At 44.4% G+C, this 13,582-nt stretch overlaps 1 protein-coding gene and 1 long non-coding RNA gene across 24 annotated transcripts in view; one reads left to right on the forward strand and one right to left on the reverse strand.

The window, feature by feature from the left end:
• Positions 1-6,130: 6,130 nt before the first annotated feature.
• On the forward strand, positions 6,131-7,063 carry LOC310693625. Its single transcript, XR_014519282.1, has 2 exons — positions 6,131-6,219; positions 6,844-7,063. It is a non-coding gene; the product is annotated as an uncharacterized lncRNA (long non-coding RNA).
• Positions 7,064-8,292: 1,229 nt separating this feature from the next.
• Positions 8,293-13,582, reverse strand: part of MAP2 (microtubule associated protein 2) — a 241,669-nt gene continuing 236,379 nt past the window's right edge. For all 23 annotated transcript variants that reach the window (XM_083471736.1, XM_083471722.1, XM_083471734.1 and 20 more), the window contains one exon: positions 8,293-12,790. In XM_083471736.1, the coding sequence (XP_083327862.1) occupies positions 12,575-12,790 (216 nt within the window). In that variant the 3' untranslated portion in view covers positions 8,293-12,574. The remainder of the gene's footprint in view (positions 12,791-13,582) is intronic.

Here is a 13,582-nt window from a genome sequence, read left to right on the forward strand (position 1 = left end):
TGGCCAAGAGCTCACATTTGGCAATCTTCTAGAACATGTTGCATATGTAGCAGTTCTTTCTAGCTTGAGTGAAACTCAAACCTGACATTTACAGTACCAGATAGAAGTGTTCTGGAATGTCCTGGCTGTGTCTGTAGTACAACAGTTTTGGGAAATCTGTAGGAGAGCATCCCACCAATCTCTTGTCATACTAACAACCGTGTTATCAGCTAACATTCAAAAGTGCTAAAATTTTAGCTACATTGGCAACAGGATGTTGGCTAGAAGCAACTGGTTTTCTGAAGCTAAAACTTACAATTTTGTTCTAGGAGTTACTTGATCACAATATAGAACTATTTGTTTATTCATTATGAGTTTTACACATGATGAAAACGTATACTCAAGCAGATATTTTATAATCACTGTACTATACTATGATACAGTGCATAACGGACATCCACATTCAACTAGTCTGTGTGCCAGCCCCCTTCAGATTCAGCACAGAGAGGACCAAGTGACTCAGAAACAAATCAGAAGTTTAAAAGTCATAATACAAAATGAGGCTTGGGGCCTATGTGCATATCTAACCTTAAAAATAAAATAAAATAACAAAGACAAACAAACAAACCGCACCACAGGGTAAGACTCCCAAAATCAGTTAAGACAGACCTTGAGATCTGGATCACGTTTCTGCAACGCTTCAATGTAGTCTCCTTATGGCAGGAAATCCTCAAACTGTCCTCAAATTGCCAGGCTCACTGATGCCGCTGGGTCCTTGGGCTTCAGTTTATTCTTTAGGGGATGCTGGGGTGCTCAACAATGGCCAGCAGAGGAGCAAGGCGAAGCTATCACGTGGGATCTCACTTTTCTGGAGTTTTTCCCCCCTTAGTTGTGGCTGTTCACATTTGGACTGAGGAGTTCCAGAATCGCCGGGTGTGCTTCAGATCTGAAAACCAGGCAGTGGTCAACATACTGGCTAAACAGTCATCGCGTTCCGAGAGGGTGTTGTGCCTACTCCAATCATTCGTCCTCCAGTGCCTCGCTTCTGAGTATTAGCTCCCAGGGCTCAGCCACTGCCAGAACCCGTTCCGGAGCACCTGTGGAACCTTGGAGACGTGAAATGATTAAGGGAGTATTAGCATCTGTCGCACCCTCTACGCTTAGATCATATAAGAAGGTCTGGTGTGATTTCATGGGGTTCAGGTCCAAAGTATCCTCCCTTTCCACCAATGTTACACCCTCCACAGAAAAGTTCTGCAACAGTATTAGCGTCTGTCGCACCCTCTACGCTTAGATCATATAAGAAGGTCTGGTGTGATTTCATGGGGTTCAGGTACCTGGAGCACAGCTGTTGCCCGAACCCTTTCCGGAGCACCTGTGGAACGTTGGAGACGCAAAGTGATTAAGGGAGTATTAGCGTCTGTCGCACCCTCCACCCTCAGGTTTTATAAGAAGGCCTGGTGCGATTTCTTGGGCTTCAGGTTTGGATCTTCGGGGCTTTCTGCTAGCGCGCCTCCCACCACCGATGACGTTTTTGCAATACCTTTCACACCTTGATGACCTAGGGCGCGCACCTAAAACATTTAAAATACATGTAGCCGCCATTAGCTTCTTTGCTAAGGCCACATTCTCCTCCGATCCATACAGTGACTTCCTGGTCCGTAGAGTTATTGAAGGCTGGGGCAGGTTACAACCCCCTAGGGTTCAGGGCTGTAAGCCAATTTCTTACGGGTTGCTCTCTCAAATACGCAAAAAACTCCGGTCAATTTGTTGGTCCCGGTTTGAGGCCCGCCTCTTTTCTGCGGCATATGCCATCACCTTTTTGCTGCCCTAAGAGTGGGCGGGTGGTAGTCAAAGGTATTGCGAATGGTGTGATGCGGGGCCTCCTTATGGAAGATGTACAGCTGTCTGAGGCGAGCATGTTGGTACAGATACGACAATCCAAAACTGATCGGGCCGGTAGGGGTGTCCTTCTAAAACTCACAGCGTCCGGGGGGCAGGGCCCTTGTCCGGTAAAGGACACCAGGCAGTATCTTTGCCTCAGACCACCTGGTCAGGGTCCGCTTCTGCTACACGAAGACGGGTCCCCCTTACTGAGACACCAATTCACCAGGGTACTCCGCAAAGCTATTGATGCTTGCGGTTTAGCTTCCCGGGCTTATGCCGCCCACTCCTTGAGGATCGGTGCTGCCTCAACTGCCGCGTGCCTGGGCTTGCCTGTGGACAAGATTAAAGAAATGGGCCGTTGGAAATCCAATGCTTATAAGGGTTATATACGTTAGTTTGCGCTCCGCTACACTGAATCTACTTACCCGCTTTCTCCGTTCTTTCGTTCTCAGCTGTTTCCGGGGGCACCGTGTGGATTTGCGGCCACAGTATTGTTCATTGGGCCCACGTTCGGGCTGTCAGCAGTGGCCTTACCCATCATCTTGGTTTGCCTCCTGGGATACAAGTTGCCTGGTTGTCGCGACGCGGCATGCGGTGAGAAGAGCTTATGCCATTGCTGATTGACAGAGTTCCCATGTTTGGCGAATTGTCTGGCGCGGTGCGCAGAACTGTATGGCCATTGAAAAAACCAGGAAACTCCTGAACCGGGCGGTAGCCCGTTGGGTGCGCTTTATGAATGGCCGAGTCATTTGTTGTGGTGCATAAAAAGAGACGTGGAGTCGATTGCGGCCTTGTGCCCTGGAACAATGGTGTTCTGGTCCTCCTTCTTGAAAAGAATTGCCTGGCGCGGTGCACAGAACTGTATGGCCATTGAAAAAAACAGGAAACTCCTGAACCGGGCGGTAGCCCGTTGTGTGCGCTTTATTTATGGCCGAGTCATTTATCATGACCGTATCCGGATCGGCGACCAAGCCATGTACTGGATTGACGGAGTTCATCTAACGGACATTGGGTATGATATTTGGTTGGACAGTGTCATTAGCAGCATTAGGGATTGGTTGCAGCTGTGAGGGTATTGGCGGCGAGCCCCTTTGCGGCTTGGGTGGCGGTTAGGCATTGGATTCATGTGTTGTGCTGTGTCAAGGGCTAGGTGTGGCCATCGCCTATGCTATCTACCGTGGGTTATTCCGTTAAAGGAATCTGGCGGTCGTGTATTCCGTCCGATGCCTGCTTGGCGGGAGGCCATGGCACGACCCTCGGTGACATCAGGGGGTGAGCCTATAGTTGGATGAGCATCAACAGGCTCCACCTACTGTTGAATAAACCCACCACCTATAGTCATCCAGTGCCTAAGCCAATACCTTTTCACTGCTGTAATCAATAAAGTTGTGGCCTTTTCTTGCCCATTAACCTTATATCACGTGTCCTTGTGTATTTATTTCACATAGCGGGGTCGGGCCCTCGATCCACAACCTGCCTCACTCTAGATTATACTGCAAGGATATAGAACATTTAGCCAAATTGTTGTTTGAGGAAAAACTATCACGGACAGTATATTTGTGTGTGTGTGTTTCTGTGCAGGCACAAGTATTTAAAAAATGCACAACATTATTATCAGGGCTTTCACGCAGGAAGCAGCATCGCAACAATGAATAAAGACGAGTCCTATGAACATGTGTGGAATGTGGTTTGCTTAGCAGCAGTGTTTAACCACAGCTGCCCTTTTCGTTCCAACATTTTGCATTTGCAAGGGCTGTGTGCCAGAGGGTGCTCAGTAAAAACTGGGCCTTGTCACTTTCCTTTAGAAACAATCCTAGCGGTGTGGCAGTGAGGCATCTGATCAAGGCCTGTATTTTAAAATGAGCTTAAAGATATATTTGCAAATGTTTGTATGTTTCATGCCAGGCAGAAACCAGCTGGCTAAGTACTTTGGCAGTTGTTTATCTTCCTGCTCTCCTGAACAAGCCCCCCCCCCCCGATTTATAGCAGTAGCAGGAGACAAGTTTCTCAAAGTTGTAAAAGGAAATTACAGGCTGGGAGCAAATGTTACAGTGATTGTATTACAGAATACAATCAAGCTGCAAAAACCCTAATTAAGAGTTGGTAAATAGTAAGATTTATTGTTTAACAGAAAATAATACCATGTGCCTCCCATCAGACTCTAGCCATATTTTCCTAAGGTTTAAGGTATACTGAGAGAGTTAAAGGGAAATAAATTTTGGGAAGAGCTAATGGGAAAAGCAGCTGGCTGGGATAGGGGGGTGTAAACTGAAGAGGCTTCTTTTGAAGCTGTTTTTACTGAGTTCCTTTTTTACTTTGCAAAGGCCTTTTCTTCTAAAAAGCTATCTGTCAGGGAACTGCCATCGGAAGGACGGGAGGTGGAAGGGCTCACACAGGTTGGGAGAGACTCAGCAGCTGAAGAGGGAACCAGCAGGGGGAGAGGAGGTGATCCGAGGGAAAGTGAGCAGGAGGGATGGCTCAGAGACACTTCCAGCGAAAACAGTGGGGAGGTTTCAGGACCTCCTGTAGGGACACCCACTCCTCGCCAGAAACTGTCACGCAGAGAGTCCAGAAGACGTGTTTCCGTTAAGGAGCTTTTATGTTGGAAGAGATTCCGAAAGCAACCACTGTCGGAATCTGCCAGCGACTGACGGAGCCATGCTTAAGGGGCTCCGTTACAGACAGAGGTTTGCGGACTTGACCAAACTCTGAGGGACTTGGATTTTACGCACAAGCAGCTCATCATCCCATCACACTATCTATGTTATGTATGAGATTTGTTGGCTTAATGTAATTATGCAAAGGATTTAGAAAGTAAGAAAAGTAGATTCTTATTTCATTGATGGTGTGTGAGAATGTGAACCCAAGATCTCTGTTTAGATAGAATTTAATACCATGAGCCATTTGTTCTAGCCATTTGTTTTGGAATGCAGGGGCAACAATTCAAGAAGGACACTGACAAACTGGAACGTGTCCAGAGGAGGGCAACCAAAATGGTCAAAGGCCTGGAAACGATGCCTTATGAGGAACGGCTAAGGGAGCTGGGCATGTTTAGCCTGGAGAAGAGGAGGTTAAGGGGAGATATGATAGCCATGTTCAAATATATAAAAGGATGTCACATAGAGGAGGGAGAAAGGTTGTTTTCTGCTGCTCCAGACAAGCGGACACGGAGCAATGGATCCAAACTACAAGAAAGAAGATTCCACCTAAACATTAGGAAGAACTTCCTGACAGCAAGAGCTGTTGGACAGTGGAATTTGCTGCCAAGGAGTGTGGTGGAGTCTCCTACTTTGGAGGTCTTTAAGCAGAGGCTTGACAACCATATGTCAGGAGTGCTCTGATGGTGTTTCCTGCTTGGCAGGGGGTTGGACTCGATGGCCCTTGTGGTCTCTTCCAACTCTATGATTCTATGATTCTATTCTATGATTCTATAACAGGGCAAAAGGTAATTAAGGTGCCTTGTCGAGGCAAATGTAAGATATATGGCTACTTGTCTGCCATTTATGGATAGAAGGAAATATAGCTCTTTGTCTCCCATAAAAGATAATAGGAAATGGGTGTATCTTTTATGATTGGTTCTAGCAAACAGCCAATAGGAATTTCAACCAGGCTGATTGGACAGAGGCAGCCAAAGGAGGAGCAAGGGGGCTGGGCTGAGGAAATATAAGTACTGGCCATCAGGGCTGGAGGCAGGCAGAGCTTTGGTAACCATATACCACTGTGCCTATCATTTAGTTGTCTGACAAATAAATTATTATTTTAATTTCTCTATTGCTGTGTTGAATATTTCATTCCAGCTAAGCATTAACCACGAGCAGGGTGCTACAGCAGTAAAACTGCTAGCACATTTGCAAAGCTGAGCAGCGCCCGGTATGGTTTCAAATTGGGCAGGGGACCATGTGTTGAGATTCCTGCATTGCATGTGGGTTGAACTAGATAGCCTTTGGGCCTCTAGTTTACAACTTTACAATTACCGTATTTTTCCGTGTATAAGTCAATGTTTTTTGTTTTAAATAATCTGCCAAAAATTGGGAGTTGTCTTATACACGGATGTGGAATGCACAGGGGTTATAAAAACACTACTTACCTTCCCACGGCTGCCATGAAGAAGCTGCCGGAACTGCCAATCATTTCATCATAATCATAAAATGTTGATTTCTTAATTTGGGGTTCAAAAAAATAAGGGTCATTTTATACATGGGGACACACAGAAAAACATGGTATAGGATCCTGATTCTGTGTGGTCGTTTCCTATAACTAATTCTTGCACAACTTAGCAGCAGCCTCCTCGCATCCTGGTAGCACCTTGTTGGTTATTCGACTTGTGACTGTGCCGATAGGGACAATACAAGGGTAAGCTGTGAATGCCATACATAAAAGAGCACACACAGCTTCCCCTAAAGTATCATGGGGAGTGTAGTTTGTTAAGGGTATTGAGAACTGTAGCTCTGTTAGGGGTAAACTAGTTCCCAGGATCAATTGATGTGGTGTTTCTTTAAATGTATCTTGTGTACTGAGGCAGAAACTTGTGTCAGGACAGTAAGGATTTAAGGGCGAGTGCCTGGTAGCTTAGACTGCCTTAGAATTAACTACCCCCTTCCAATTCAGGAAATACTTTGGATTATTATTACATTTATATCCTGCCCAGGGCAGCAAGTGCCCAACCCTTCCAGACCCTTTAGGCCTCGTTCCCTGACTTACCATGGCAGGTGGGAGAGAAATCTCTCCTCGCTCCCATCTTGGCACCTGCTCTGCTGCCAGGCCTTTTCCAGCCGCCCAAATGGCATTTCCCCAAGGCCAAAGGAGGGTTGGGGGAATCCGTGGCATCCTCCAATGCACACCTCTGCGGAGAGGCCAAAAGGGTGGTTCATGTGCTGTCAGTTTGCTCTTTGTACACAGCTTAGTGTAAAGAATTAATCGGCCCATTATCTCAATCTGAACATTTGCACACTTATCATTTGACTTTTCTCCTTGTAGTTCAGAATGGAGTTCCAGAAAGTTCCAGCTGAAAGGAAAAAAAGGCCCTGCAGCTTGGCAATTCTACCTGCTTAGTGTTTCTATTCCATATACAAACCACAATGGCTGGTGCTTTGATTTAGTTTGGTGATTAATATTCCCTGCTTATACACGTTTTTACCTCCTGCTCCAATTTTGAAGGCCAGTGGCCGCTGCAAAGAAATCTTTCTTTCTCTGTGAAGTAGCAGCACTGTTCATTGGGTTGGATGGGAAAAGGAGGGAAAGATATTGGGAGCTGGGAGGAGGGCAAGAAAAGCACGGCTCTGATGGATTAAAACCTGAGGCAGATAGCAATAGCTAGGTCCTGATGCTCACCTCATGTTTGAGGCAAACATCAGAAATACTAGGCTTGCCAACAACACTATCTGCTTCAGTCTGTAGGGAGAGTGCTCACATGAGGGAATACTCCAGTGTTTCCCAACCGGTGTTCCGCGGCACACTACTGTGCCGTGAGACATCGGCTGGTGTGCCGTGGGAGGGAGGCGGGCGAGAGGCGGCGGCGGCGAGGATCCGGCGGGGGTGGGGGGAGCGGGGGCCGTCGCGCGCAACCGAACTCACTTGGCGCGCTGCCGGCTTGTCCTCCTTCAACCCGGGTCGGGCCAGGCCTGCTCACGTCCCCGGATCCCCTAGCAGCAGCCGCACGCTCTCCAAAAGCGCAACGCTGCGCGCAACCGCTCGGCCAGCTGGTGCTCTGCGACTCCGCCCTTTCCCCTCCCAGCGCCGGAGGGTTCGCGCGACCGCAGCTGTTCCCTTTCGCAGCGCGCGGGAAACAATTCCAGGCCGATTGCCTTGTGCCGAAAAGCACCGCCTCTCCTTCCAGCTCAGGCCCGGGCCGCCGGCTCCCCGAATGACGTCACGGGGGCGGGGCTTTAATGGTGGTGTGCCGCGAGATTTTTTTCCGGTAAACAGGTGTGCCGTTGCCCAAAAACGTTTGGGAAACACTGGAATACTCGCTTCAACACACAGAAAACTAGAAGGTCGTCCCCCTCCCCCCTCCACCGTTACCTGTTTCCTTCTTTTCCGTCTTGCAAATATCAAGTTTCGGCTGGAATTGGTACAGCCAGGCAGCAGCTTTCCTAGTTCAGGAAGAAGCAGGCCTCCATTTTGACCAGGAACATGCAGGTTGCAATCCTAAGCCCACCTACCTGGGAGCCAACCGCACTGCAGGCAAGGGGCTTACTTCTGAGGAAACGCTGTGCTGAAGTAAAAAAAGTGCAGGCAAGGGTCCTGAATTGGCCCTTTAGGCCATTAGGAGTAGAGTGCCCAACTGCCCACCTGCACCACTAACGAGAGTCATTATTAAAAGGAGAAAATTTGCAAAGACAAATCAGGTGAGGATGCTGATATATTAAGAACCCCGCTGGGGGAGGGAGGGGAGAAATGCAAAGAAAGAAGACGGGGTGCAAGCAATTAGATGACAAGCCATTTTATTTTGCAAAACAATCACTATACAGCAACAAATACAATTGCAAATTGGATTGAAAAACATGAACTACCTACCACCAGCCATTCAAGAAATGCCTCTTTTATGATAACAGGCTCTAGAATTGCCAGGAAAAGAAATGGCTACACAGGCTTTGTAATGGCCTTCTGTTGTTTCCTCCTTCTTCTTTTTGGAAAAAGGGAAAGGGGGAGGGGGAATCCCAGCACACAGAAGGCAATTTTATGTTTCTCTTTGCTAAAGTTGAAATGACTGTTAGGCCTGGCCTTACCAAATCTGCAAACTCACTATCTGCTTCATTTGTAATGGAATTTGCTAGGAGCAGCTGTCCGTGAGAGAGAAAGCTCTAGAGCAGTTTCTGGATAGGCCTGCACAACCAAGCTGATCACACCCGGTCAGCTGTGGGTGGGTGTCCTTTTGGGGGCTCAACAACTACTACCCTGTTTTTACGCTTCTAAGGAGGCAGCGAAACCAGAGAGTCTACCAAGCCGCTGGTGGGCTTAGGTCAGCCTAGCAGCTTGAGACTGCAGCCCTGGCTTAGGTTGAAGCTTTGGCTTCCAGCTTTCTCTTTTATGTTGATTTGCATTATATCTTCTGGAAGGGAGTCTGGAATTCAGGACTACAGAAAAGCCCCTTGCATGCTTATTGTGACTTGGTGGTCCACATTTTTGGATCCTTCGGGACATACACTAGGCAGACATAGATATCTGCAAACAGCCATTATGAAGAGAAAGGTTGCAGCTGTATAGGAGAGCATACGGTTAGATGTCTAATGCCATATATGTTCTATAGATAATATCCCAGTAGGCAAAAGGACTACCCTTATAATTAGCAGCTTGGACTACTGTTGCTGGACAAAAAAATGTCTGCCTGTCTGTCTTTTTTTTTGTCTCATCATGCCTAGAATTACACAGAAGCAAATGCCATGTAAGCAGAGAGAAACAGAGGGATCCCAAGGGACAGATGTGTTCTTGATTGAACCATCTATGGCAGCCCTACATGTTTTTATTCATCTTCTCCACAAATTGCTAAGTGCACATTTCTTCATTATACTTGAACTTACAAGAGCTTGTTAGTCAGTGTTACAGTGCCAGCTCCATAAAACCGACAAAGACGTGTTTTCTGATAATTGCAATAGGGCATAATCCAGCAAAATATTATCTTGCTGACTTGAAGAACAGCAGTGCCCTTGTGTGGCTGTTGCACAAGATAACTTCCCCCTGAATTGTTGTGCTGTTAGCTTTTAAATGAAGCTTAGGCATGGGAAGTTAAGATTTGGCTGCCCCCCCTCCCGCTACCACCCCAGCGAAAATCTAGAGTCCTGTAACATAGTGTGTGCATTTCTTTTAATAATAACATGATCCCCTGCTGGCTCTTCAACTTGTACGACTTCAGCAAAATTCTGCAACTTTCTATGGAAGGATGATTATCGATTACAAGGACTTCTCTTTAAGATGAGAAAGATAAATTTGCAGCATGAAATTAATGACTCGGCAGCGTTGGACATATATACTCAATAGATAACTTCACCATCTAGAATGTGTTTATATCCCAAAAAAGCAGAATACAAAATAGTCACAGATTAAACACTGTTCTGACTGGCTGGCAATCAGCATCAGTCCACGTGAGGTTCAGAAGTACCTTGGGCACTCTCTCTAAGACTGGAAAAAGATGTAAAAACACTAAGAGGCTAATCTGCAAGAACCAATGGCATAGCGTCAGAGTGACAACATTTCATTAAAAATACTGTTCTTTTGCCTTTATTATTTTTTTCCTGAAGCGGTGGCGGTATGGACCCCTAGTCTGATCCAGCAGAGCTCTTCTTTTGTTCTTAGTGCTTGTATTTTGCACAATTATTCTAAGCAACATCACAGCCATAAGAGTCCTCCTGATGCACTGGTGTCTAAGCTAGGTTTTTTTATTAATTATATGACTGCATCATAAACTGAATGAGGCATCTTACAACATGAGATTGCTTTTAGGATGTAATGTATAAGGGTATTACTTAGGCTTTCATTCATTCCATGGAATTTGAACAAGCTCTACAATACACTGCTGAAGTTTTACCTATTAGAAATAAGCTGATGTCATTTAGAAAGCTTTTTTAAATATTCATGATTTAATTTAATTTTATGGAACTCCATAACTAAGGGAACAGTACTGGAATATATTGGAAGTCTGATCTGTGCATCTGATAATTTGGTTCTAGTCCCTGAAACATTTGCCATGGTAATTGTTTTAGTCTTTACGGTGCTACCAAGACTCATGGTTGATCATACCGTTGATGTTTTCTATCTTTAAAAACCATTTTAAAATCAGTACTGGATACATATTTTGTAAATTAAGGTGTTTAAGAGGTAGCCCTTTTCAAAAAGCTTCCAACATGTAAAATCATCCTAATGAACCGTTCATGTACTTGAGAGCGTTCAGCTTGAGAGCATGCAAATGTTATGCAGGTGAATTTATAAGGAAATGAGCAATTGATCTGCAGGTTGAAATAAGTAATTATTATCATCTAGTCAAAGCTAACATACACAACATGAGTAGACATTTGTCCACTTATGTGTCATATTACCATACCACCAATATTCTCTTAGTGTCCATGTGGCAGTGGTGGAAATCCCCTAGACTCCACTTGTTTTAATGTCTAGGTGTTCTTGTCTTATTTCTTATTACACACACTTGTCATATACTTTTTATGTTCAACATATGCATTCTGCAGTTTTATTTATCAGTTCCATCACCTTGGTGATGCTGTATAAGAAGCTTATTTAATTATGTTACCAGTAATCAACATGCATTATGTATGCATCTCTCCAGAGCATCATTCTCCGGAGGCATCTGAGCACATCTATGCAAAGATGCCATTAAAGGAATGGAAATGACTTCTGTTTAAACTCCCCCATTGTTTCTTGGAATTTCAACTTTAGCAAAAGAAAATAAATAAATAAATAAATAACTTTATATTCCACTCTTACTGCAGGATTTTTTAAAAATGCCAAAAAATGAACCATTGTTTTATTTTATTAATTTAGAATCCAAATCCATCTTTTTGGAAGATTAAAAAAAGATACTTGGACCCCATAGAGTCATGGTGAATTAAATAATAATAAAAAAGAATGAGGAAGTACAGGAGAAAGAAGGGAGAGTATTTTTTCTCGTATCACAGAAGAGACTTGCATCTGGCACTAAAACAGGGTCACAGTTTTGAGATGTCACAGAAAGCAATTTCATGCTAAAATATCTTTGCCTTTTTGTATTTTTTAAAAGTCTGAATAGGGAAATAAAAACCCTGCTAACATCTACTTTTACATACCTAAAATTGCAACACCAAAGGGTGCAAGAGACACAGATACTGTGAATAAAGAAGTAGAATATTCAAGTATGAGAGGGCGTATCACAAATGGCCACAGAGAAATATATATCTATAATAATACTGTATCAAACAGGTGGAAAGGATGTGAAACCAGTAGTGTAGACACAAACCTAGCTGCTTAACCAACATTCTAATCAGACACAATTCCATTGCTTATTTTCAGTAGCTGCTTTTAGAAAAGAAAAATGCCACTTCCCCAATACAGTTCATATGATTCCCCCCCCCTACTTTCTTTAATTATTAGTTAAATAATTTATTGGAATCAGCTATACACCGACATAATTATCCAAGTTCAACAACGTTAATAACTTAATTGACTCTTTCTTCTACCCATTTATATAAAATAACCCAACCCTGCACACCCCCTTTTGAAGCTTTGACATCTTTATTTGCCCTTCTGCCTGGTATTCAGACTCTCCAGTTTAATTTAACCTGTTAGTAAATTACAATGGGAGATGTTCCTTAATTCCATCCATCAACAAAATGGTAAAATGAGCAACTCAAGGTATTTAACAAGGCTCCTCAAAAAGTGGTAGATGGATGGCCTTCAGGCACATGAAAGGTAAAAATGCATTGTATCATAGTACAGTACTCCATGCAAGACAGGGCAGAGCGACAATTATTGTCCAATGTAATATACTGCAATTGTACCCACATAAAAGCCAGTGTCTTCCTGCTGTAAATGGAAATCAGGCCAATTTCTGCATCTATATATAACTTTCCCCCAGTTTTTATTTTATGGTTACTACAGTCTTGGGATGTGACTTAATTTTAGACATGGTAAAGAATGAATGTTAACACCTGCTCAGAGCCCATTCCTGGCAAGAGCTCATGCCTAAATATTATTACTTCAAACACTGCTAAAGGAAGCAAATTCATAAGCCCTGTTTAGCTAGGGCTGCAGTGACATCTTCAGCGAGAGTAGCAAGCTGAGGAGATTCAAGCAGGTTGATGCTTCCAGAGGATGAGACGTTGCTGAGCCTCCGTGGGGAAGCCACGCTGGATCTGCCTGGTGACTGCGTGATGATCTCAGCTCCATGGTCTACCCGGGCCTTAGCATGCTCTCGGAAATTTAGCTTCTGGCTGTCAATCTGTACAAAGAAAGCAGGCTCACTAAAGAAAACGCAGCAACTGCAGACATGTGAAGCTCCCCAAAGAAAGAGTGTCAATTTAATAAATATTATTTTAATTTACCATGAAAGGGCTATGGATTTTTTACTTCAGCAGAGCCCCTCAAATTCACTTCAATTTTTCCCCAAGTCAATTTCCCCCATAATATATTGCATTAATTTTATCAAAATAATATTAACTTCCATGGAGGACATGTGGCTTGCCATGTGAAAAGGATCTAGGAGTCTTAGAAGACCACAAGTACAACGTGAGTCAGCAGAGTGATGCAGCAGCAAAAAAATACCGGTACTTATCCTATTCTAGGTTGCACCAACAGAAGTCTAGTGTCCAGATCAAGTGAACTCATAGTACTGCTCTATTCTGCCCTGGTTGGACCACACCTGGAGTACTGTGTCAAGTTCTGGGCACCACAATTTAAGGAGGATATTGACAATCTGGAACATGTGCAAATGATAAAGTGTCTGGAAATCAAGCCTTAGGAGGAATGGTTGAGGGAGTTGAATATGTTTAGCTTGGATAAGAGGATGCTGAGAGAAGATATGGTAGCCACCTTCAAATATCTAAAGGGCTGTTACATGGAAGATGGAGCAAGCCTGTTTTCTCCTGCTCTGGAGGGTAGGACCCAAATCAATGAATTCAAGTTATAAGAAAGGAGATTCTGACTAAACATCATAAGACCTTCTCAACAGTGGAACAGACTCCCAGGAGAGGTGTTAGGAAGGCTATCTGTCCTGGATGCTTTAGCTGAGATT

Source organism: Podarcis liolepis (assembly GCF_965112155.1).
Source record: "Podarcis liolepis genome assembly, chromosome: 1".
Taxonomy (NCBI): Eukaryota; Metazoa; Chordata; class Lepidosauria; order Squamata; family Lacertidae; genus Podarcis; species Podarcis liolepis.